General features: G+C 29.7%; 2 protein-coding genes across 3 annotated transcripts; both read right to left on the reverse strand.

Moving 5' to 3' along the window:
* Positions 1-9,117: 9,117 nt before the first annotated feature.
* On the reverse strand, positions 9,118-10,418 carry LOC128196465 (uncharacterized). Its single transcript, XM_052877383.1, has one exon. It carries the CDS (start codon positions 10,246-10,248, stop codon positions 9,469-9,471), a length of 780 nt encoding a protein of 259 aa, XP_052733343.1. The 5' UTR covers positions 10,249-10,418; the 3' UTR covers positions 9,118-9,468.
* An 11,761-nt stretch (positions 10,419-22,179) lies between these two features.
* Positions 22,180-23,915, reverse strand: LOC108339818 (putative dehydration-responsive element-binding protein 2H). 2 transcript variants are annotated; one of them, XM_017577033.2, is made up of 2 exons: positions 23,574-23,915; positions 22,180-23,020 (listed from the first exon to the last, which is right to left on the reverse strand). In XM_017577033.2, the coding sequence occupies exon 2, from the start codon at positions 22,957-22,959 to the stop codon at positions 22,402-22,404; it is 558 nt and encodes a 185-aa protein (XP_017432522.1). In that variant the 5' UTR covers positions 22,960-23,020; positions 23,574-23,915; the 3' UTR covers positions 22,180-22,401. The 2 variants fall into 2 exon arrangements, with proteins under 2 accessions (XP_017432522.1, XP_017432523.1); XM_017577034.2 differs by having other exon boundaries at positions 23,555-23,874.
* Between the last annotated feature and the right edge of the window lie 1,477 nt (positions 23,916-25,392).

Below are 25,392 nucleotides of genomic sequence, written 5' to 3' on the forward strand. Positions count from 1 at the left end.
CTTGAAACGAAAAATTATAAACAATAAAATAATTTAATAATTAACTTCAGTTGAAAATACAATTACATTGAATAAATTGAAAAATATATATTTTTAATATTTTAAAGTTTATCAACAATATATCATCATTTAATTATTTATTTATTATTTTATATTATATTTTAATTTTTATTACTATTATTAGTAAAATTATGTTATTATATTTATTAAAAAATATGATATATTATAGTATATAATTATATAATAAAGAACTATCAAATATTTTCTAACACTTGAATTCAAATTTTGTTCTCATCTTAGGAATGGATTGTTTTGAAATGTTAAAAATATATAAATGCTATTTACAGGCATTAAACTCACCTATTCCATTTTTGTACACTTTTTATTTTGAATTTTCAATAAAAGTAAACACCAAAATATATGCAGAAAACCTATGGGTGCATATATTACTAGAACAGATTTGGTCAATTTTATTAAACAAATTTATTTGGTCAATAAAAGTAAAATATTATATTTAAATTTATTATTTCTAGTAAAACTCAAACTGAAATAATGAGTTAGAATTTATTAATAAAAACAATAATTTCATAAGGTATAAAATTAGTCTAACTATTTTAAATCACTCTTAGTTTTCAAGTATTATAACCACTTCTAGTATATGAGTATTCTAGTCACTCCTGACGCTTGATTATTGTAGTTATTCCTAGCATCTGAGTAATCTAGTCACTCCTAGTACCCCTAGACAATCTTAGTATTTATCTGATACACTGCCTAGTTGAGTATCACTCACTCCTGATTATAAGTGTTTTAGTTCTCTTCAAACATACAACAAATCTACTAAGTGATAATTCTACAAGGTACGAAAGTTTAACTCTCGATGTAAGGATATGTTTATAATTACAATACGACACTTGTAAAGTTACAGACTTAATTTAATTATCCTAGAGAGAATAAATATAATGAAGTGCAGTCTTGTAACTTGGATGTTGCTTCCTTTGCTAAAGAGTATTAGACGATGTAAGTGTGAAGAACAACATTGTTGATCTTCAATTTTCATACTTATGCTTACTCTATCTCTTCTCTTTAGTGAGGTTGATTCTTGTTGAATGGATCGAAGCTTCAGACAATATACACATGAAAAGTAGTAGGACGAGTACTTGTTTTTTCTCTCTTCTCTTCTCTTTGATGATGTTGATCTCCTTTGATTGAAGAGCTATAAACTATGTAAGCTTTGAGCAATAGCTAAGTTCAATATTCAACCAATTTTCATATGAATGATGCTTCTCTTCTTTATTCCCTAGGGATGGAAGAGCTTCAGGCCATGTGTATAGGCTTGGTCAACAATAGAATGAATATTCAATTTATGCTCTTTCTCTTTTATTCTCTTCTTTTCAATATGCTCTCAACATCATTTCTCTACTTCATTTCATTTCAACCTCTCAACTGTTTAAACCTATTTTTCTTTTCTTTTCTTCTTTCTTTCATCTTATATTTGGCATCATAATTCATTATTGTCTTTTTCATTATCGTTACTTCGTCATTCTTCTCTCTTCTTCATATCTTCTTTATATAGCCTTCTGAAGAGATGATTGTTAGATATAGAGTTAATCCTTATGTAGGCTTCTTAGTGCTTTTTTGTAGATGGTCACACTCACTTATCTTGTCATGTAGAGGTATAATGCTTTATCATATCTTGATTGAAATGCGGCTTGTATGATATGTCAGAGTAGAAGTCTATACTTAGATCATTCCCAGAATGTTCTTTTCTCCTGTCAACGTCTTTATTCACATACACAGTTGCTCTAATTAACCTATTTTGTAATTCTGATATGCACATTAAATGAGGACAAAACATACAAGCAAAATAACACTTTTACAATACATGTATTAAATGACATTAAATGTTTTGATTGTTTATGAACGTTGTCTTGCACTATATGTTCAAAACATCATGTTATACATCGTGTCAATAATAAATATATTAGTTTATCATAACATTCAAATAATATTAGATAATATTGTTATTCGTTGTGAAGTGTTAGACACTTATAAATGAAAGGTAATCTGATACATAGAGATTGGTGTACATTTTATTAGATAATATCATTCAAAAGACATTTTTATTGATTACAAGTTGAGATCACATCTTTAATGTTCAGAGCTAATATTCATTAGACTATGTTTTTGTTTTGACTCCATCTCTTTTTGTAGCACTCATTATTTGTGAGACATCAAGCTTTAATATTACATATTTTTTCAAGGGTGAAGTGTCGTCCTTAAGACTTAAAGGTATATCCTTTTGTTTTTGTGCATATGTCCTTTAGACGATACATGTTGTAAAACATGTTTCACTTGATAGATTTTTTTACTTATTGTTTTACAAGATTCACTTAGACACTTTTATATTCATCACTTTGTGAATGTAAATATATATCTTTAAGCATAATGTCTTGACAAGTGTATGTAGGCTTTTCCTACTGATCAAACAATTCCTCTCAAGAACACGTCATGTCATTTTAGTTTATCTCTTTTGATGTTTAACATTTAGACACTTCGTGTAACTTTAGATATAAACCTTTAATTTTCATTCTGATTTGGCTTGATGCTTAGATGCTTCTAATCTTTAGACGCTTTTCTCTTTGGTTTCTCTTTCTAGTTAAACGAACATCTAGATAGTTCATTTGATGGATGCTTAGACGATTCTATGTTGTCTGTTATCGATGCTCTCTCTTATGACCACTCAAGAATGTGATTTTATTCTCTGCATGATATATATATGTGTTCTTTCCTTTTTCGTAAACATTTAATTACCCAAGATTATTTTGTTTAATGTTGTTTGTTAAACTTCAAAATCAGAGATGATTTAGACGATCCAGTCTCTCTCTAAACAATCTTATCTCAATAGTATCGCCTAGTACAAGTCGGCCAGATAGATTCAACATATGGACCACCTACTTAAGGTAGTAATTAAAACATGATTAAGCAGATGGATTAACCAATGACTAACCAAGGTAATTAATCACATAGGTCAAACTCATCTAGTTAAAAAAACCCATAAACATAGCATAAATAGCACAAAATATCAAGTAAATTGATTACATTAATTTATTATAGCATTAATTACCTTCTAACGCACTTAACTGACTTGAGCATTAAAGTGTTTCCTCAGCTAAAAGAGGACAAGTAATCTTGAGAAAGATGGATGAAGTTGAAGGTTTGGAGTGTTTTTCGAAGTCTTTATAGGATATTATTGATACTATAATGGAAAATATGAACCTTGGATATGCAATGAGCCATAGTATAAAAATGAGACATAAGAGAAAGAAACAAAGAAAAAGTAGAGACAATGAGAGAAGAAAATTTATTAATTGGTAACTGAAAAGGTATACAAATTTGTTACATATATATAAGCCAATAAAATCAAAATAGAAAACTAAAAGTAAAACAACATAAAAAAAACAAAAAGCTATAAATATACTTGCCTTTATAAGAACAATTGACATCTACAGTGAGACTAACATATATTCTACAAAGAAGAAGCTTTTTTAGTGTCTACACGAAGCTAGATGGTTGAGGCAAGAGAGGTAGGAACATCCTCAGCTGACAAAGCCGATATCCTAGAAAATTAGATGAAAATGCAGCAGGAGATTATTGAGTTCAAGAAAATAAACACTAAAGAGATAGATGCCTTGAGGCAGGAAAATGCTAGGATGAGAAGAAGGGTTGAGGTTGAAGGAGCCATTGACACAGGGAAGGAGAAGCAAATTTTTGTTAACACAAACTCAATGCAGAAAACTCCACTTGTTGTTAGTTCTTATGCACTTAATGTTTTTATGAAATTGAGTAACAACATGTTGAGTAGAATCAATAAAAAAATTTCTTTCCTTCGATTTATTATGCATAAGAAACAACCATGTAAAATGAGTGCGATCATCAATATTTATCTCCATTCATAGAATTCGAGGAACACGGACCCCATATGTCAACATGAATAAAATCAAAGCTATAAGCAATACGAGTTTTACTAATAACGAAAAGAAGCTTTCTCGTTTTTGCTAAGTGACAGGTATTGCAAACAAAATTTTTGTTGCAACTAATAAAAGGATAATGTTTTTTCATTATTTCAAGTCTTTTTGTTGAAAAATGTTCCATTCTTAAGTGCCACACTTAAGGTATACGAGAGAAATCAGTATAATGGTATTCACACAACAATTAGAATCAGTTTCCAAACACAAAGTATATAATCCACTTCTAACATCAAATATACCAATCCTCTCTTTGGCCTTTACATACTTAATAATATAAGATTTTGAAACAAAAACAAGTTCAAGATTGTGATTTAAAATAACTTTATATATGAAAATCAAATTGTAATTAAATTAAGGAATATATAGAACATAATGTGAAACTAACTTTTTAGTAATTTTTGCAATTCCTTTATGAATGGCATTGACGAGTTTTCCATTAGCCAATTTTAGAAAATTATTTAAAGAACATGAACATGATCACTAGCTCAAGATTCAATAATCCTAGAAACTTTGTTCCTTACCACTCATCCCTTAACCTTGATTGATGAAGACACTAACAAAACTCATCTGATTAATTTATGTATAACTCGAATTATTATTGTTGAGACAACTTGAAATCAACTCCTTCACCAGCGTGCACTACAACTTGAAATCAATTCCCTCTGAAGTTTTTGTTTTCTTGAATTAAATGGAAGCTATATTTCTTGTAACATACAAATTCAGTGTGTCTTGCATAACCAAAAAAACTTGCAATTATTTATGCTAATAAAATTAATAGAGTTAGTGCTATTAATAATTGATTCACTCTAAACAGAATATCAATTTATCTACCTCTTTTGTTGAGATACACGTATGAAAAAGTCTTGGATAGTAGAGTCAGTGCTATTAATAATTGTTTGCTTAACCCATTCAAGAATCACATTGCCCATCTTCTTTTTTTCTTTGAGAAATAATACATAAAATTTCATTAAAACATTTAACCTCACACATGAAAAATGGATGTGGACAAAAGTTGTCCAATTCATTCCACATGATATGAAGCTTGATAAAATATTCTATGATAGACAAATCTCCTTGTTTAAGAGTATTTGTGTTTATCTTTAGCTCCAATATATGAAACAAGTTTCCTTAATATTCTTGCGTTTTGTAGATCTTGTTTCCATTGGATCATCTCCCTGTGGTTTCTTCTTTAGTTATAATATCTAAATTTTTGTGGGTTTGTATGTTGCATCTTTCTTGTTCCTTAGATTTTGAAATTTTCTAAAGTCAACACAGTGAAATAGGAGAGTTTGTTTCAGATCTAAACAATTATAACAATTTATCTACCTCTTTTGTTGAGATACACGTATGAAAAAGTCTTGGATAATAGAGTTAGTGCTATTAATAATTGTTTGCTTAACCCATTCAAGAATCACATTGCCCGGTCTTCTTTTTTTTCTTTGAGAAATAATACATAAAATTACATTAAAACATTTAACCTCACACATGAAAAATGGATGTGGACAAAAGTTGTCCAATTCATTCCACATGATATTGTGGACTAAAGTTGTCCAATTCATTCCACATGATATGAAGCTTGATAAAATATTCTATGATAGACAAATCTCCTTGTTTAAGAGTATTTGTGTTTATCTTTAGCTCCAATATATGAAACAAGTTTCCTTAATATTCTTGCGTTTGCAGATCTTGTTTCCATTGGATCATCTCCTTGTGGTTTCTTCTTTAGTTATAATATCTGAATTTTTGTGCGTTTGTATGTTGCATCTTTCTTGTTCCTCAGATTTTGAAATTTTCTAAAGTGAACACAGTGAAATAGGAGAGTTAGTTTCAGATCTAAACAATTATAACAATTTATCTACCTCTTTTTTGAGATACACGTATGAAAAAGTCTTGGATAATAGAGTTAGTGTTATTAATAATTGTTCGCTTAACCCATTCAAGAATCACATTGCCTGATCTTCCTTTTTTCTTTGAGAAATAATACATAAAATTTCATTAAAACATTTAACCTCACATATGAAAAATGGATGTGGACAAAAGTTGTCCAATTCATTCCACATGATATTATGGACAAAAGTTATCCAATTCATTCTACTTGATATGAAGCTTGATAAAATATTCTATGATAGACAAATCTCCTTATTTAAGAGTATTTGTGTTTATCTTTAGCTCCAATATATGAAATAAGTTTCCTTAATATTCTTGCGTTTTGCAGATCTTGTTTCCATTGAATCATCTCCCTGTGGTTTCTTCTTTAGTTATGCAATAATATCTGAATTTTTGTGCATTTGTATGTTGAATCTTTCTTGTTTCTCATTTTTTAAAATTTTCTAAAGTCAACACAGTGAAATAGGAGAGTTGTTTCAAACCTAAACCATTATAACAGTCTATGCATTTGGAATCTCCTTTAGCAATTTATTATATGTACTTATATGGTTCGATACAATTTGTATAAGTATATGATACTTATAAATTAAATATATATATATATATATATATATATATATATATATGTATAATACAATAAACTAAAAGAGAACAAGTTAAAAGAAAGAAAAGTTTAAGAAAATATATAAACATATAATAGTTTGGTATGAATTTATTTAATTATTTAGTATATGTTAAATTTAAGAAAGTCTAACCTAAGTGGGAGAAGGGAGATCAGACTTTTAAGTTATATTTAATTTATATCTTTAAAGTAAGTATAATATATTTAATAACAATATTAATTTAGAATAAATTATTGTTCTCATCTTATAATTTTGGCTTGATAAAGTATAGATCTAACAACATTTAAGATATGTTCATGTTTCCTTTAAACAATGACATTTTGTTTAAGTGTTTAATACAAGTAGTTTGATGAATGATTCCATGAGTATCATATAAATTATCCATATTAAATTCTAAACCATTATTAGTTCTTATGCACTTAATGTTTTTATGAAATTGAGTAGTAACATGTTGAATAGAATCAATAAAAGAATTTCTTTCTTTCGATTTATTATGCATAAGAAACAACCATGTAAAACGAGTGTGATCATCCACAATGGTTAGAAAATATTTATCTCCATTCATAGAATATGAGGAACATGGACCCTATATGTCAACATGAATAAGATCAAAGCTATAAGCAATATGAGTTTTACTACTAACGAAAAGAAGTTTTTTCTATTTTGTTAAGTGACAAGTATTGCAAACAAAATTTTTGTTCCAACTAATACAAGGATAATGCTTTTTCATTATTTCAAGTCTTTTTGCCGAAAGATGTTCCATTCTTAGGTGCCATATGTAAGGTATACCAGAGAAATTCGTATAGTGATATTCACACAACAATTAGAATCAGTTTCCAAACACAAAGTATATAATCCACTTCTAACATCAAATATACCAATCCTCTCATTGGTCTTTATATACTTAATAATACAAGACTTTGAAACGAAAACAAGTTCAAAATTATGATTTGAAATAAGATTAGATATCGAAATCAAATTGTAATTAAATTCAGGAATATATAGAATATTATGTAAAATTAACTTTTCACTAATTTTCGCAGTTTCTTTATGAGTGATATTGACATGTTTTCCATTAGGCAATTTTACAACAATAGGTATAATAGAGTTGTGATTTAGAAAATTATTTAAAGAACATGAACATGATCAATAGCTCCAGAATCAATAATCCTAGAAACTTTATCTTTTTATTGTTTAAAACTATTAATAAGAATCATGTTACTTTGTTCTTACCACTCATCCCTGAACCTTGACTAATGAAGGCACTAACAAAACTCATTTAATTAATTTGAGTATAACCCAAGTTGTTGTTGTTGAGACAATTTGAAATTAGCTCCTTCACCCGCGTGCATCACATCTTCCCTTCCATTGTTGCGAACTGATTCAATCTGATTGACATTATTCTTGTGAAATTTGTGCCAAGGGGGGAAGTTGTGCTTTTTGTAGCATATTTCAATGGTGTGACCATTTCTTCAATAATAAGTACACAATTTATTCCCTCTAAAGTTTTTGTTTTCTTGAATTGAATGGAAGCCATATTTTTGTAACACACAAATTCACTATGTCTTGCACAACCACAAAAACTTGTAATTATTAGTGCTAATATAATTAATAGAGTTAGTGTTATTAATTATTGATTCACTATAAACAATATATCCATTTATCTGCCACTTTTGTTGAGATAGCATATGAAAAAGTCTTGGATATGGGAGGGATATGATCCATTAGCAACACGTGAAATTTGACATTCGAGTATTGTTTGTTTAACCCATTCAAGAATCGCATTGCTTGATCTTTTTCTTGGAGAAAAAATACTAAAAATTTCACAAGAACATTTAACCCACACGTGCAAAATGGATGTGAACAAAAATTGTCCAATTCATTCCACATGATATGAAGCTCCATAAAATATTCTATGATAGACAAATCTCTTTGTTTAAGAGTATCTGTTTATCTTTAGCTTCAATATGAAAGAATTTTCCTAGAAAATATATTGATTTTATATTGTTTTAGATATTTTCGGTTTTATCCATCCATAACATGCTTTGACGGATCGAATTAGAAACCGAATAAATGATCTATGAAACTATCATATTGTTACATCTTCACCCAGTTTTGCACTATTTTATGTGTTTTATGTGGTTCATTCATTTTCCCATCGACAAATACCAATTTGTGTTTAGCATCTAACTTAACATTGTTCATGAAACGATTTCAAGAATGCTAATTATTATCATCAAGAACAATGAGCCAAGACTCATGGATGGATTCTCAATAGGATGCATGTACAGATTCTGTATAAAACAATTCTTCTAATGTGTTTGGAAACTTCCTCTACCATGGCAAGAAAGGGGAAAAAAAGAATAAAAAACACACACAAAAAAGGAAAGAAACAGGTCCGGAGAAAACCCTACAAAAGCGAAATGTAGACAAATAATAAATAATAAAACTCATTGTAGGAAGTGCTCTGATATTATATCAAAACCTTAATACTTTAATGGAAAAGATGAACCTTGGGTGTGCAATGAAGTATAACAGAAAAACGAAAATAGGAAAAAGAAACAAGGTAAGGTAAAGTAGAGACAGTAAAAAAGAGAAAATTTATTAATGGGTAATTGAAAAGGTATACAAAGTTTTTACATATGAAAATGAAAATAAAATCAAAATATGAAAATGAAAATAAAAGAAAAAAATAAACGAAAAACTAACCACCCGTTAACCCGTTAGGAAAAAGGTAGAGTGACCCAATTAGTTCGTCAGCTCGTTGAGTCGCATAACTGATTTGCCACGAATTGGCACCTAACTCGTTTTACCAAATAAAACACCGTCGTGAATCTTTCCAAATAATTTATTAATAAACAAATTAAAAAGATTATAATTTAATAAAAAATAAAAGGTAGAAAGATAAACGAATGGATGAAATAATGAGATTAAGAATGAAGTGAGTCGGGAGAGTGAAGGGAAGAGAAGGAGATGAGGAGATCTGGAAAGCATGAAGGGGTGGGAGAAGAGAAACTCATTGACAATAAAATCGACAAATTTCTCAAGAGGTTATCGTGCGCCGCGATCACGATAGCCTCCCTCACGCTCCTCTTCCTCTTCCTCCGCACGCCCGACACCTGCGTCCCCCGCCGCGCGCCGGGCAAGCCACACCTCCGCTTCCCCAAGTCCACCTGCGACTTCACCACGCGCCTCCACGTCCCCGCCGAGAAGCGCAACCTACGCCTGCGCTCCACGCGCCTCTGGAAGGTCAAGGTCCACTCCTTCTCCATCCTCTTCCGCGATCTCCCACTCCTCCACAACCACTCCCACGTCCTCTGCATCTCCGCGGGCGCCGGCCACGAGGTCGACGCGCTCCACCTCCTCGGCGTCGACGAAGTCACCGGCGTCGAGATCCTCGAATCGCCGCCGCTCGTCGGCCGCGCCGATCCGCACAACCTCCCGTTCTTCGACGGCTCTTTCGACCTCGCCTTCACAGCTCGATTCGATGAAGCACTCTTCCCAGCGCGCTTCGCTTCAGAGATGGAGCGCGTGGTCAAATCTGGCGGCGCGTGCTTTGTCCTCGTGGCGGAATGTGGGGACGATGAGGTGAGAGAGGTAGTTGGTTTGTTTAGGAATTCGAAGTTTGTTAGATCCAGTAATGTTTCTTTGACTGGAGCGAGAATGACCAGTATTCTTATGAGAACTAGTGATAATTCTTCTTGATTCATTGACCCTAAATCTTGTATTTTTTTAATTTGTTTATGTATTTATGTATATTGGTCAGTGTAGTTTTTCTGTACAATTTCTTATACCTTGAAACAATTAGAAACCAAAGTCATAAACTTTATCATCTATTGCAATTCATCATGAATAAGTGGAGTCATCTATTGACAAATTGTGATGAATGCTACATCTGTTAACTTCTATTTATAGTTGACGGTACATTGACAGAGCATGGAAATTAAACTCGTTCCTAACTTATCCTTTTCTTATTTGGTTAGGAGTGATTTTGATTATTAATATATTGCTGTTCACTTGCAAAGTGCTTCACTGAAGATGTTGTTGTCGTATGTTATGGTTATGTTCACTCTTTAAATGTTTTCTGATATCCCTTAGCTAGACTAGATGGAATATTTTCAAAGGAAGGGAAGAGGATTTTTGAATACGAGGTGACGAAGAACTAGGGAATACAATTGAAGAACAATAAATTTAAGTTTTATTTTGTAGAAATAAGAAGGAAAATTTTAGATTAGCAGCTATAGTCCTTGGTTTAAGAACAATTAATCATTTGTGCATATTTGACCCCTTAAGATAAAATCCAAGTTAAGAAAAATTAAAAATTTCATCATGTAAACTGATAGTTCCATGATTAAATTTAAATTTGAAGAATTATAAAAGTTAATAAATGTTATATTAAAGTCATTTCTTCTTCTTTAGTGTAAAATGTCACCTGACAACAACTTAATAGATTTTCAACCCGATAACCTGCTAAATTCATTTCCAGATGTAAGTTTGCTTGCTTTTTTATTGCATCAATAGATTATATGTCAATAATCATGTTTTCTTTATCAGGCATGGAAATAAACTTGTTTCAAAATTCAACGTAAATCAAATTATTTCCTTCATCATAATTTTTATTAGCTTCAAATAATTATGTTAATGATTGATGAAGAAGAAATCAATTTAATAACTATCGGTATGCAAAACAGATGGTTGATTCAGGAGATTAAATTCAATATTTGAACAACAAATGATCTATCATGTATGTTAAAACTAACTTATGTGATTATATATATACAATCATAATATCTCTTTATTTAATCAACCAGTATTTATATAAAGTTTCTAAAAACAGTAATAATTTTAATTTGTAAATCTATCTAAATCTTTATTTACATATTTAAATGAATATTTTATTGAGTTATACTTATTGAAATAATTTGTATTTACATGATTTTCATAATTCATTAAAAAGAAGTGGATATAAGAAATCATATTACTATTAAAAAATATTTTGATAAAAAATACTTTTACCAAAATATAATTAAAAGATATAACTGATTTTAGGTATGAGATATAAAAGAAACGAAAATACCATAGTTATATTCTTTTTATGATAATACATCATTCATAAATAGTTTTTTAATTACATAAATTATTTGTAACAAAATTATTTTTATTTAAATATTTTGATAATTATCAATTTATTTAAGCATTTAATGAGACATTAAAGAAGTGGTGCTATAAAACTAATTAATGTTCTTTTATTTATTTTATCAAGAGGACATGTAAAGATAAATTAAAATCTATTTATAAAGAAACATAATGTATTTATAAATTATTTAACATTCATTTAATGTTTGGATCCATAAAAAGATCATTTTCTCTCTCAAATGGCCTATTAGGCTGTTGGGGCAACTTCACTGGACTGGAGTCCATATAGGAAGAGGCTAAGTCCAAGATTAATGTTTTTCAATCATATTAAATTAAGACCACCTCTTCAAATAAATAAATACATAAAATTAGAATCAATTATGTTAGTATTTGCCATCTAAGTCATACTCAGATTTAAATTTTGATTTTTATTTACCTAATCGAAGTAAATTTTTTTAGTAGAGCAAAGTAAAAAAGGTAAAGTTGTATTTATGATCAAATAAATAAGTTACACAGTAATAATCTCTCTCTCTCTCTCTCTCTCTGTATATATATATATATATATATATATATATATATATATATATATATATATATATATATATATATATATATATATATTGTGTTCACATTTATTTTTTAAATAAAAAATTTAAATGTAAATTAGAAAAGTGTTCCATTGCAAATTCTTTGAACCACCGACCTTTGCTAAAAAGTATAAATGGATACTTTAAACTGTGTCTTGGACAACTAAAACAATTCACCAAAAACAAGGGATCCATAACCTTTTGTAGAAGACAGTGTCATTTTTTCTAGTCTTGTTGAAATTATTGTCAAATAAGGAATAGCATCAGTTGCTTCTATGAGGTTTCATCTGACAGTTGCTTCTACATATCAAACACAGAAACCGACCTTCTTTTTCTGATATCAGATACTGTTCTCTTCATTCTTTATCTAAAGCATGAAATCCTATTGGATAAGACTCCTCAACAAGGATATCACCATATGAACACCACTACATATACACAAAATCTTCATTATAAAAGTACAACAACCATTTACCCAACATCATAAAGCTACTTTCAAGGAAAATAGTTTATAATTCAATAACACATACCAGTAATTAATCATCTCAACCTCAGTATAATACATGTTGAATTGGTTAAACAATGTTAGTTTTTGATGGATTCTTCATTAAGAAAGAGAAAGGGGTGTTGAACAGTACTTTGGTAAAAAAGCAAAGCAGGCATGTTGGCCACTTTTCTAGGGAATGCTGTTATGTTATTTGAGCTCTACTTTGCTCTTTCAGAAAGATGAGAAGTGGGAAAAGAACAAAAGAAAAACAGAACAGGAAACAGGAAGAGTACATAGAGAATAAGATGAGAGAAACTCATTCTCACAGGTGTTAGATTCATTTACTTAAACAGGAGTTTAATTAGGATAAAAATCAATCAGAAACAAATTTAGTGCCACATTTTAAAGTAACAGTTTTACTATATCAAACTATTTATGATTATAAGACAATGTTAAAACTTTATAGTATTGGTCTATATGTTTTTTATTCTAAATATATGAACAATATCACACGAATATCGGTTGCAGTACAATTTTAGCCAATATCTAGTTCCAATATAATTCACTTCCCATTTGTAAGGAAGAAAAAAAATCCCAAGAACAAAAAGATTGAAATAACTAAAGAAGGTATCAGTGATTAGATTTTGATCAGTAACGAGTGTCCCTTCTTCTGGTAACCCGAATATAGCAGAAAACAGCAGCAAAGATGGCAGTAACAAGCCCTCCGATGATGACACCTCCACCTGCCACTGACTTGTCAGTGGAATGGTGCTTTCCCAGCCTTCGAATCTGTGGAGCCTCAGCTGATTTAGATTCATCACTTTTCTCTTCTGATGATGGCTCGTGTTCTGTCACACCAGAAACTTCAACTTTGGTATCATTCATCTGATGGTGAAGCTGCGCTTGTGTTTGAGTTTTATGCTCAAAAGGGTTCAACACTGGGAGTGGTGGCTGACCCTGATGAGACTCATGAGCCGTGACATGAAGTTCCAAGATCTGAGCAAGTAGCAGAACAACCACAGCAAGCTTGTTCATTGTCATGGAGATTGTGTGTTAAGTAGTTTTCAGTATTGGAAGGTGTGAAAAAGTCCTACTTGAGTGAATGTATGGTTTGAGGGTGGTTAAATAGAGAGGGTGTGGAGTTTGAGAAAAATGGAATGGATGGCTATGATATGATCTTGTTGCAGAGATGAACGTGTGGCTGGGCAGAGAAAATGGGTCCCTTGCAATTCCATTGTTTATGTTATATCTCTAAAAAGATCGATGCTAACAGTTTTGCTTTAGCATTAAACATTCATAGCTGGCTGTTCCTCCTCTAATTCAATTTAGACTACTCATTGATAGAGATATAAGAGTATAATACTTTTCAAATAATATTTATTAAATCAAATTAAATAATTACTTACTAATATTATAAAGAAGGCATGTAAACTTAAATAACATATTGAAGATATATAAAGGCAGAGTAGAAATATAAATTATAGAAAATATATGTTAACAATTAGTAAATAAATTAAGAGTAAGTGAAAATAAATATATAGAAAATAAAGTAAATGAGAATTTAAAAGATGAAGAACACTATCAGTGAGTAGGCTTCTTTATTGATAGTAAGTAAATGCTTTTATTTGTAACTCCTTCTCAATGATTACTAATATTAATAGACACATGTCTTTCTACTTGACAATTCCAATACAACATATACATAAATGATGTGTCATTAAGTATTTGACTTTTGATACCTCTTCAATGCTTCTTCTATCCCTTTGGCAATTGCTTGATTGATAATGTGATTTCATTAATTAAAGATGTTAAAGATATTGCAATTTGATCAATTTATTGATAATATCTCCAACGTAACCTCTTTTACTTTCTATATTAATCGATTTTACATTTTTATTTTTAGTAACCACATAATAGAAAAATAATATAATTTAATAAAAGTACAGTTACTAATAATAGTATATAATTAAAATTAAAGTTAATAATATAATTTATAAAAGTTAATAATATAATTTAATAAAAGTATACTTACAAATAATAATATATAATTAAAATTAGGTTTAATCACGAGGTCCTTATTTGGGTGAGAATCTCAAATTAATCTTTTTCATTTTTCATATCTCAATTGAATCTTTATTTTATAAATTAAAACAATTACATCTTTGCTGTTAAATTGAGTCTAATGATGTTATACTTATTTTGACGTGGCATGCTGATGTTAGTTTTGTTAATTTTTTAAACGACATGGCATGCTGACATTGCAGAGATTAGAGTTTGTGTAGAGGGGTTGATTGCACTGCGAAGAAGGCTCTTGTTTGCTGATGGTGACATAAAGTCACAATTATGGGTTTCTTGCTTCGTTCTTTTAATTCAGGTTAGGGTTTCGTGAATTCTAGCTATAGAACTCGTAGTGACACGATAATAAATGGTTATGGTGTTCGTGAGGAAGAATGGTTCATGGATTACTTGAGTGTGATTTTGTGGTTTCTGGGTTTTCTGTACAGGTGCAAATTGGGAAAGAGAATGGAGGCTGGCTTCATAGTGGTGGTTGCTCAAGGAAGATAGAGACGTAGTTTGCACAAACTAGGGAGACGAAACTGCGATTGGGTTTGGTGGATTCGCTCTGGAAAGAGAAGATTGGTTGCGATCTAGGTGAGTCACGTGGTCCGATTTGGTTGATGCGCGAGGAAGGGTTCTCATAGTGGTGCGTTAATGGGTTTCGCAGGTTGCGAAAAAGATAAAGGGTTTTATTTGCTATTGGGTTTTTCTTTTGTTTCTAGGTTTCTCTGTGTGCAAATGGATGCTCATGGTGGTTGTTTTCCATGGTTGTGGTGTTGTTGCAACAGAGAGAATAGTTACTGATGTGAACTAATTGTGTCACGGTGGCTTTAGTTTGTAATGAAAAATACTCAATGAAAAATATTATTTATTCAACATGTTGGGGAAGATGGCGCTGACGTGGCAAGAGTGATGTTGGAATGGTTTCAAAAACTGGTCACGTCAATGTCCCAGCTCAAAAAACTTAACCCCGTTAAGCTAATTTAACGGTCAGGGCTCAATTGACTCAAATTTTCATTTTTTTAAGACTAAATTGGGGAATCTAATAAAATAGGGATCTAACCGAGAAAACTCAACATAAATAGGGTCTACTAAAGGGATTTAACCCAAAAATTACATATCTTTTAATTACACACAATTATCCTAATCCCTCCTAAATTAAAACAAAACTTAAAAGATTCTAGTAATAACTCTCCAATCAACCTTCATTTTTATAATTTTTACTCTTCTTTTCCTTCTTTTAGTATATATTAACTCCAAAACTAACAATAATAAAATTTGAATACATCACATACTCTGTCTAAAAGTAAAATCATTTGTCTATTATCAATTACTATTAATACAAAAAAGTTAGAATCTATTTTTCTGCAGTAACCTATAAATAATATATAATTAAATAACTTTTACTTAACTATCTAAAATGTTATGAATCTATTTCAGAACATAATATACAGTTATTTCAATATTAATTTAAAAACTATTACTTTTGTGGACTTTAATTAATTTGAGTTTTGACTTCAACATTGATAATTCATGTACGATATACATAAAAGTACTTGTTAGGACTTTAGACCAAGACCTAAATGGCTTCAGTAAACATGGCTCTCATATATGTCATAAAGAGTTTTTTTTTTTTTGTTTTTTAAGTTGAATTAGACTAAAATCTAAATTTTATTAAAATGTTATGAAAAATTATTTTAGCATTTTTTGAATTTATCACACTAATAACTTAGTTATAAAAGTTTAGCCTTAAAATATTTGGGTGTTCAACCCTTCGTGACATAAAAAAAAAAACTTTCATTTCATAATCTAACTTTTAAGAATGAGTAGACTCAAATCTAAATTTTAAAATGATATTAAAATCTGTATGAATAACTGTTATCATCCATTATAAAACTGTCATTAACAAATATTCAATGTTACAAACTTTATCACATCATAACATAACCACTGCTACCCTATGAAAAATGAGAAGTAACAGCAGTTTAGGTTGTGTATGGTTGAACTAGAAATAATACTTGTATTTACTGATTCAAGTTGATGGATTTGGAGAAATAGAATGAATAGGTATATATATGCACAGGAGAGGTTGTTTTTCCTAATTTCCCTTTGCAGTTGGGAAGAAAACGAAAGGAGTAGTTGGCATGACAGTATATATATATAAGTAGAATATATGGCTGGAAATTAGCAGGTAGCAGACAGGTGTATCCATTCATGCACGCTTTGATTTTCTATCACTTTCATCAAACCATGTAATCAATATTCTATCCATTTCCCATTAGTGCATTACATTTCATTAAAATGCCTCTTAAGCTGTGTGGACAGCATATCAATTATAATTAAGTTACCCTTAGTCTTGTTCTTTTCCCATACCTTACCCATTCTAAATTCCTTCACTAGAAACAATAATGTTAGACTAGGTTAATGTAACTACATAAGAGAAAAAAATGGTTTTCAATATTGTATAAAAAAACATATATATATATATATATATATATATAATATATATATATATATATAGCATTTAAAACAATTTTAGTATGTGTTTTGAATAATTTAAATATGTATTGTTTTTCTATGGATGCAAGTTTCTTCTAAAGCTATTAAAAATATTGTTTGGTACAAAATTCTCTTCCTTGAGATTTTTTTTAGTTTAAAGAATTATTATGACTAATTGAGTAAAATGACTTATGAATTAGGTTGTACAATAATTGTGAATGTACCTAAGATGTATTGTCACTCTATTAAGTAGTTTTGAAAAATATCTCTTTATATTTAACCATTTTTGGGGGAAAAATTGCCAAACACTAGCAATCTTGACTAAACTTTTAATTAGTGATTCCAAACTTAGACATTTTGACAAAAGTGATTAATGTATTGAATGGTTCGTGTGCCGGTTTTAGTTCAATCTTCAATTAATTTTTTTGTTGTTTATGATCGGTTCATTTTGACAAAGTTTAAAATGTGGATTAAATATGTTTATGAAAAAAAATTAGTGAGTTTAAGAGCACCTATTTCCGCTGAAAAAATGTTTAATATTATAGTAAGGTTATTTGCTACTTGGCAGTGGCTAAAATATAGGTTATTTTTATATATTTAAACAAGAACTCTGTATTCCTCACCTACATAATCCATTTCTAAAATCTATCCAAAGTCAAAGAAGAGACACAGTAATTGAATCTAGGGTTTAGACTTGCATGGTTTTGAGCTTTACAGCTCAATATCTGGTGCAATCCTCTTCTAGAAAATTAAATATTATTTTGTTCAGAGATTGTGGGAAAGTTATAAATTATATATAAATAATTAACGGACAAACCTTTCATAAATAAAATAAATTTAGTTTATTTACGAATTAATTTATAGAAACTGTCATAAATTTTTAAAATCTCATGAAAAATTATTAATTATTTTTCATTTTACCTCTTTTAAGAATATTAAAGTAAAAATTGAGGGTAATATAAATTATTAACAGCATAATTTGTTCTCCCCAAATCATCATGGATTAATTAATTTAATTGTATAAAGAAAATATGAAATGAAAAACATAAAGACATGACGGTGGATAAGAAACCAAAACCATTGATGCCTCACACAATCTATGGTTACTTGGTGCCGGTTGTTGGGATATGCAGAAATCAGAAATGATGTAAAGTGAATAATCGGCTATGATATATTAATATCTCATGTTAATTTATATATGGTTGAGGTTTTGTGTGAATATAAAAAAATTACAAAATATTAATAAGATAAATAGGAGACACGCGTCAATAGTAATGTCTTAGGTACATTAATTAATATATGTTGTGTTGTGCCTAAAAATATGTGTTACGAATGGAGAGTAAATGAATTTTAATTATATATTATTGTGGCGGCAGGAGAGAACTTTGTTGTGATATATATCACTGAGGAATGGTCTAAGATTCAAATTTTAAGTGGACTTCCATGGGAGGCCAATGAATGAATCAGGGTCCTGTCTCACTTTTTATATTTTATTTTATTTTTATATATATCCTGGTCCAAGTTAAAAAGAAAAAAGATCATATTAAAAGTTATGTATTTACACTGACTCTTTTGAGTTTATGAAAATACTTTTTTATTAAAGAATGATAAATAAAATAATGAAATAGATAAAAAGGAAAAAAAATTGTTTGAATATTTTGAAAAGAAGAAAACAGTAAAAATTTGTAAGTGATTGTATTTTCGAGAAAACGTACGATATAGATTATGGTTTATGTGGTCACAATTTGATTTTAAAAATTAGATATAAAAAGTTATGATTTCTTGACATTTATAAAAAGGATATAAACATAATAAATTACGTCTGAGAATATTAGTACATAGTTTGTCTTTCGGTATGGAGATTTATTGAGGGATCAGTATTGGAGATTTATTCAGGGATGAGAATGTTGGTTCTTTCAAGAAAAGTTATTAGAGATATTTATTATTAATGATTCAAATTTATATTCTAGATTTGATATTATTTTCAACTTAAAATTAATAAATTTATAAGTTTGATATTTGATTACTAAATTTAAAGTTTACATCCATATTTAAACTTTTTAACAACAAAATATTATTGTCTGTTATTGCTGACAAATTATTAATTTTAAGAGTATTTAAGTGAAGAAAATATGAAAAATGTAAGAAAGTTCATTTTCATTAAAATATTTTAGAAAATTTATGATGTTATTTTTATTATAATTATTTATTTATTAGACTTTAGTTTTATATTTTTTATTTTTATTTCTAAAATTTATTTTAATAGAATTTTAAAATTGTTTAAAGGTTAAAACATAGATCAAAAGTAAACGAAATTAGAACAGGTCAAAAGTTGAGTAAAGTTAGCATGTGTTAAATGTCAATTGAAATCAACATAGGTTGAAACTTGAAAAGAGGCTTTTATCAAAAGTCAATTCAAGTCAATCAGCAAAAATTGAGTTGAATTGATCCAAGTTAAATGGTTTAAGTCAAAGGTTAAGTTGAATAGGTTATAACCAAAAATTGAGACAAATTAACATAAGTCTAGTAGTTTAGGTTGAAGTTTGTGTCGAACTAGTTACCATTGAAGGTTGATACGAGTTGGTTTGAGTTAAAAAAATAACCCAAGTTGGCTCAAACTAAAAAACGACCTAAGTCGACAGGCCAAACAGTAGAACCTGGTCATTTTTACCCGAAAGCTTAATCCTTGATGATTCGGTTTAATCTTTAATTTGAACTAACTCATTTCAACTTTTAGCTTTAAGTAGAGCAAGATGAGACTTTACGAGACTTTTGAAGTTAGAATTTTTTAAACTTTTTATTTGATGGATCAACAAAATAGATTTTTATTTAAAAGTGAGTTAGGAGTCATCATAAAGCATAGCCAAATTCACATCTTTCTATTGTAATAATCGTTTAATTTGCTCGAGGCATGAAAAGACCCTAAAAGACGGTTGCTTAGATTCTGTGAACGAGGATTAGATTGGGCTGAATCATGGACAAGTGTTATGGTAGTTGCTCCACATGTTTTGGTGTTGTATCTCCAGCTTCAGACATGTGCCTCTCTCTAACAAGGGCCCTAGAGTTCATTGCAAATAAATGTCCTGACTGTGCCCCATTGGGTTGATGTGGGCCGTAACACTGGGCCCACTTATGTTGGGTTGTCAGTAGCAGCCCAAGCAGGCAATTGCATAGTATCCTTTCAAATGTTTGAGATTGGGCTGTGCTCAAAATCATGGTTTTGGGGGTGGTTGTTGTGAAGTCTTGTTGCATTGCCACTGTGTCCTCTTTATGTTGTGTTTCTTGGGTGGTTGAAGAGATAAACACTTGCAAGTGATACTGTTGATGGAATCAATTTTTGTGTTGCTTGTGGTTTCGGTTTTCAGTTCTACTATTTCTCCTACCTACACTGTCTTCCAAACTATTTACAAACAAACTTGTCTTTCATTATTAATATAACTAAATGCTAATATTTTTCATTCAAGAATATTTTTTCTGGAATTGAAAACATAACTCTTTACATATAGCTAATTCGGGTAGCAATAGGTTTATAAATATCTAAAATCTCATAATTATTGAACTATAATCTTTGGCTATCTTTAATCACGTTAGTGCTTTAAATGAATGGTAATGATGGTATCATAAAGATGCTACTTGGTATCACATATATATTCTTGCCATATATATGTGAATATTTTCCATTTAATAAATAGGAAACAATATTTTTATTTTTATTTTAGTGGGAGGAAGACTTCCGTAAAAAGGACCTTAAATCAATCACAAAGGACCAACGTTAAAGGACATTCAAATAAGAGACAAACAATTATCTTATATTATAATAAATGAATTTGGATAGAAATAAAATTCAAAATCAAATCACATCAAATTAGGATGAAGATTTTATCAAAATAACTTTATTTATGGAAGTTTCCTTCTTTATTTTTTTTATCGATAGGCCATTTCATAAGATGTTTATTAACAACACTGCCGTTTGTGAAAGGGTTGATTAAATTAGACTAAGACCATGCCTCCACATTATACATTTTTATTTACAAACATTATAAGTTTTAATTTATTATTATTATTATTAAGCTTAGTCTTTTATTTTTCTCATACTTTCATATCTTAATAAATGCAATTTAATTCATTATTTTTGTATGATTATTCTATAAGGACTTCCTTGCATTTATTGTTTCATTATAAGTTAACTAAATAATAACGACTTTCACAAGGATTATTACATTATTTGAAAGAAAAAGATTAGATTGGAGACTATAAATTATAGCATATATAACTGGCATATATTAGAAAGTCACAACAATTTTAGGGCAGTGATCTTACTAATTCAAACCAGTCTTGTCTCTATTTAGAATCACATTCTATGTTTAATAGAATTTATACACGCTTCACGAAAATAAAAATATTGAGAAAGACATGTTAATGAATATTTTAAGGTCACTAATTACAGAATTAATAAATATATGTTTTCATTACAGATACAATGAAGCTGAATAAAAAATCACAGTAGCAGTACTAGATTCTTTCATTAATAAAAATCTTTAAAATTTAAATTTTAAAGCAGTACTCTAAAAGTATTAACACTAAATATTTGGATGTCGTAACAAATCATAATCACAAATATTTGATATTCTACTTTGTGCCTACTTCCACTCCCGTGGACACTATTTGCTGTTGCAGCATTGCTTATAACAATACAACTAATGCTTCCACAAATGTGATCACAAATTTTACAAATACTACAAAAATCTTGATGTTGACTATCCATGGCAAATTCAAGGTACAGGAAACAGAAAATCTACTTTGGAAAGAACATTTAACAGACTGATATTTAGCAGGAAAAGAAACAAAACAATGGACACGCTAGAAACAAGTCATCAATAATAATGGCAACTTATCTTACACTTAACCGAAGGAACAATTTTCAACCATGTTAATTTTACAACAGCTAATCTCCAGGTACTAGTATCAAAATTCATTCATACTAACCTAATCATCCACTACTACGAAGGATAAGATTTTCTAGCAGGACACAAGTAAGAGTTTACAAAACTTACATCACGAAAATGAAATATGGGGTGAACTGGTCCGGATTCACCCTACACTACCTCATGTTTAACACTTAAGGATAAGGATAGGCCTTCCATGTCATCATCCTTAGCTTTGTCTCCCTCCGAGCTATTTGGAAATATCATACATTCAGAACTCTCTGATATCACCAATGCAGAACCACATTGACTACCAGCTGGTGAATTTCTTGATGATTCCTCAGATAAAGCTGAAACTTCAAGGTTGGGAAAGTTAAGACGTGCAACAGAACCATACATTGCCTTAGCTGCTTCATCATAAGCCAGAGCAGCACTAATGGCAGTGGAAAAAGTACCCAACCAGAGCCTACTCCCTCTGTTTGGCTCCCGGATTTCAGCAACCCATTTTCCCCAAGTTCTTTGCCTAACTCCTCTGTAGTTACAGAGTGTGTTCTCAGGCCCTCCTTTACCTTTCATACACCCTTTCTTTGATCCTTTGGCAGGAACTTTCCTAACTGCTTTCTCAGCCTCATTGCTAGATTCAAGCCAAGCATTGTACTCTTTCCATCTCGCCAGTGTATAGGCCAGAGACTTGGATCCATCCCCTCTATTGTGGTCTTTCACTAACATCAGTATGCAAAGTTGCAATCCTCACCAGTAGAAATGCGAAAACATCACTTGAATCACACCCCTTGCATAATTAGAAACAAGACCAAAGGTTTATACATGTAATATACTATATTCATCTTAAAAGAGAACAACAGATAAACATGTTTAATTTTCATGCGTTATCAGTGTAAGGATTTTTACCCTGTCTGTCAATCATAATCCCTCCTAGTTATGATTTTTTTAAATGGTAAGCACAAAAGTTAACAAATTGACCATACATGTTGAATTATTTGTGAATAACTTGCAGATGAATAGCACTACAAAAACCCTCTGCACTGACACCACATCATAATTAGATTCTAAATAGATAACTTGTTATTCTTGATATAGTGATTAACAAGGAATGCATATTTAAAACGCAAGCACAAACATTTCAAAGTCCTTTCCATATCAGTGATTAATCACCTCTTACATGTTTCACCCATACAATTGGCAATTATTAATTCTAGGTTCATCAGTCCTAAAATTTAAAGAAACATGACATTCACTGATAAAAAAGAAACCACGCATGTAATGCAAAGTTAGTGAATGCATGAAACAAGTGACATTGACTTACCCAGAAAACAAAAACTAACCTCTTTTAAGAAAGATTGACCTCAGTGGCAACCAAAATCTTCCTAACCGGAATCAAAATAAGAGTCACCCAGATGACATTTGTGGGAGCAAATTCTGATTACGCGTTAAATTTAGAAACTTTGCTATGACCAGTTGGTGTTTGGTGTATGAAGAGGAAACAATTACAACAAGCGTCAATCATGGCATGATTCAATTGGGGCAAATCAAAGTAGGGTTCAGCTGTCGCCGACTTTGCTAAGATTCTACAGACGATGCAAACAAACATCAGAAACCTCTGCACAGCATCAACTATTTTTATATGAACAATTTCATTTTGATACAATTCAATTACTAATATTCTTACACTACATTTTTTTTTTGCCTTTCTTTTTCTACAATTATATAACATTTACCATATTTACATTTTTTTTATATTTTCTTTTTGAGTGAAATAACATATAACACATCAATCTATTTTTTATATTGTTAAGAAAATATACACACTATTGATGACTTTAAAATATTTTTCATAAAATTCAGTAAAGGTATAGTATATGATTATTTTTATAATTAAATAATAAGATTAAAAAAAACTTATAATAAAAAATATTAAAAGGAAAAATTAACCTTGTGTGTTCAAAATTCTTAAAATAACTCTCACATAAAAGTTTATTCAAATCTTAACTTTTGGCTGGACCATGTACTTCAAGAATTTCATTATCAACTATAAAAGCTTATATTTATCTAACCTATAAGGTGGTTTATTTTTATATGAAATTTTAGTTAAAATATATTGATAGTTGACTATGATGTTCAAAGTTCTATTTGGATACTTAATTTTTATAAGTTGATACTGTAAAATGAAAAATCAACAAAATTTATTAAAAAATAAAACTGTTATTTTGAAAGTCATATAATTTATTTCTAATTGTTTCATAGTATAAAATAACGTCTCAATTTTAAGTTACGTTTTTTCATATCATAGTAAATATGTTACCTCTACTTATTCACTTTTAGAATCTAGTATACATTTTGGTAATGTAATTTTGGTTCTTCTTCTAATTTCAGATTTAATATTTGGTGAAATTGTTGAAATGTTACACTTTTACTTAGTCCCTGTTAACATTATACTCTTTTGACTAAAATATTAATGTATTTGATAAGAAAAACTTAGAAGTCAGTTATTTTTATAGAAAAATTCAAATATTTTATACAAAATTCTAATTTGGATTTAAGAAAATTAAAATTATAAAGATTTATTAAAATGATTTGATTATTTAAAATCACAAAATTTTAAATTGCATAAAATAAAAAGATAAAAAGTTTCATAAGATAGAAATATTCCTTTGCAACAAATTTAGTTTTTTTTTCTCTATTTTTGGCACATATTGTAAGGACTAAGAAAATAAGTCAATTTTGAGAAGTGACAAGTGACAATGGGTAAAGAGAGCTTAACACATAGAAATAAATTAATATTTTCCTACATAACTTTAATTTAAGTTCAAGAGTCTCTTTATCTGAGAAGCCACTATCTCTCTCAACTTCTTTTGTTTTCTCTGCTCTTCTCTCCTCCAAAGCCTTTTCTCTCTTCTCCTTCTCTCTAAAATACCACTTCACTGAACCATTCAATCTTTAATCTGAAGGTGTTCAAGCGTTCACCGCGTAGAGGGCTCTGTTTTGGACCGATCACTTTCTTCATTCCGATTGGTAAGTCACTTTTCCCCTTTTCTTCCACTGCTCTTGAAGCTAGGGCATGCAACTCTGCTGGTTGCATGTAGCTAGTAATATTCCTTTCCATTTTCTCTGTTCATTCTAGCTCTAAGAGTTGTTTCTTATCAC

This window comes from Vigna angularis, chromosome 5 (assembly GCF_016808095.1).
Source record: "Vigna angularis cultivar LongXiaoDou No.4 chromosome 5, ASM1680809v1, whole genome shotgun sequence".
NCBI classification, from domain to species: domain Eukaryota; kingdom Viridiplantae; phylum Streptophyta; class Magnoliopsida; order Fabales; family Fabaceae; genus Vigna; species Vigna angularis.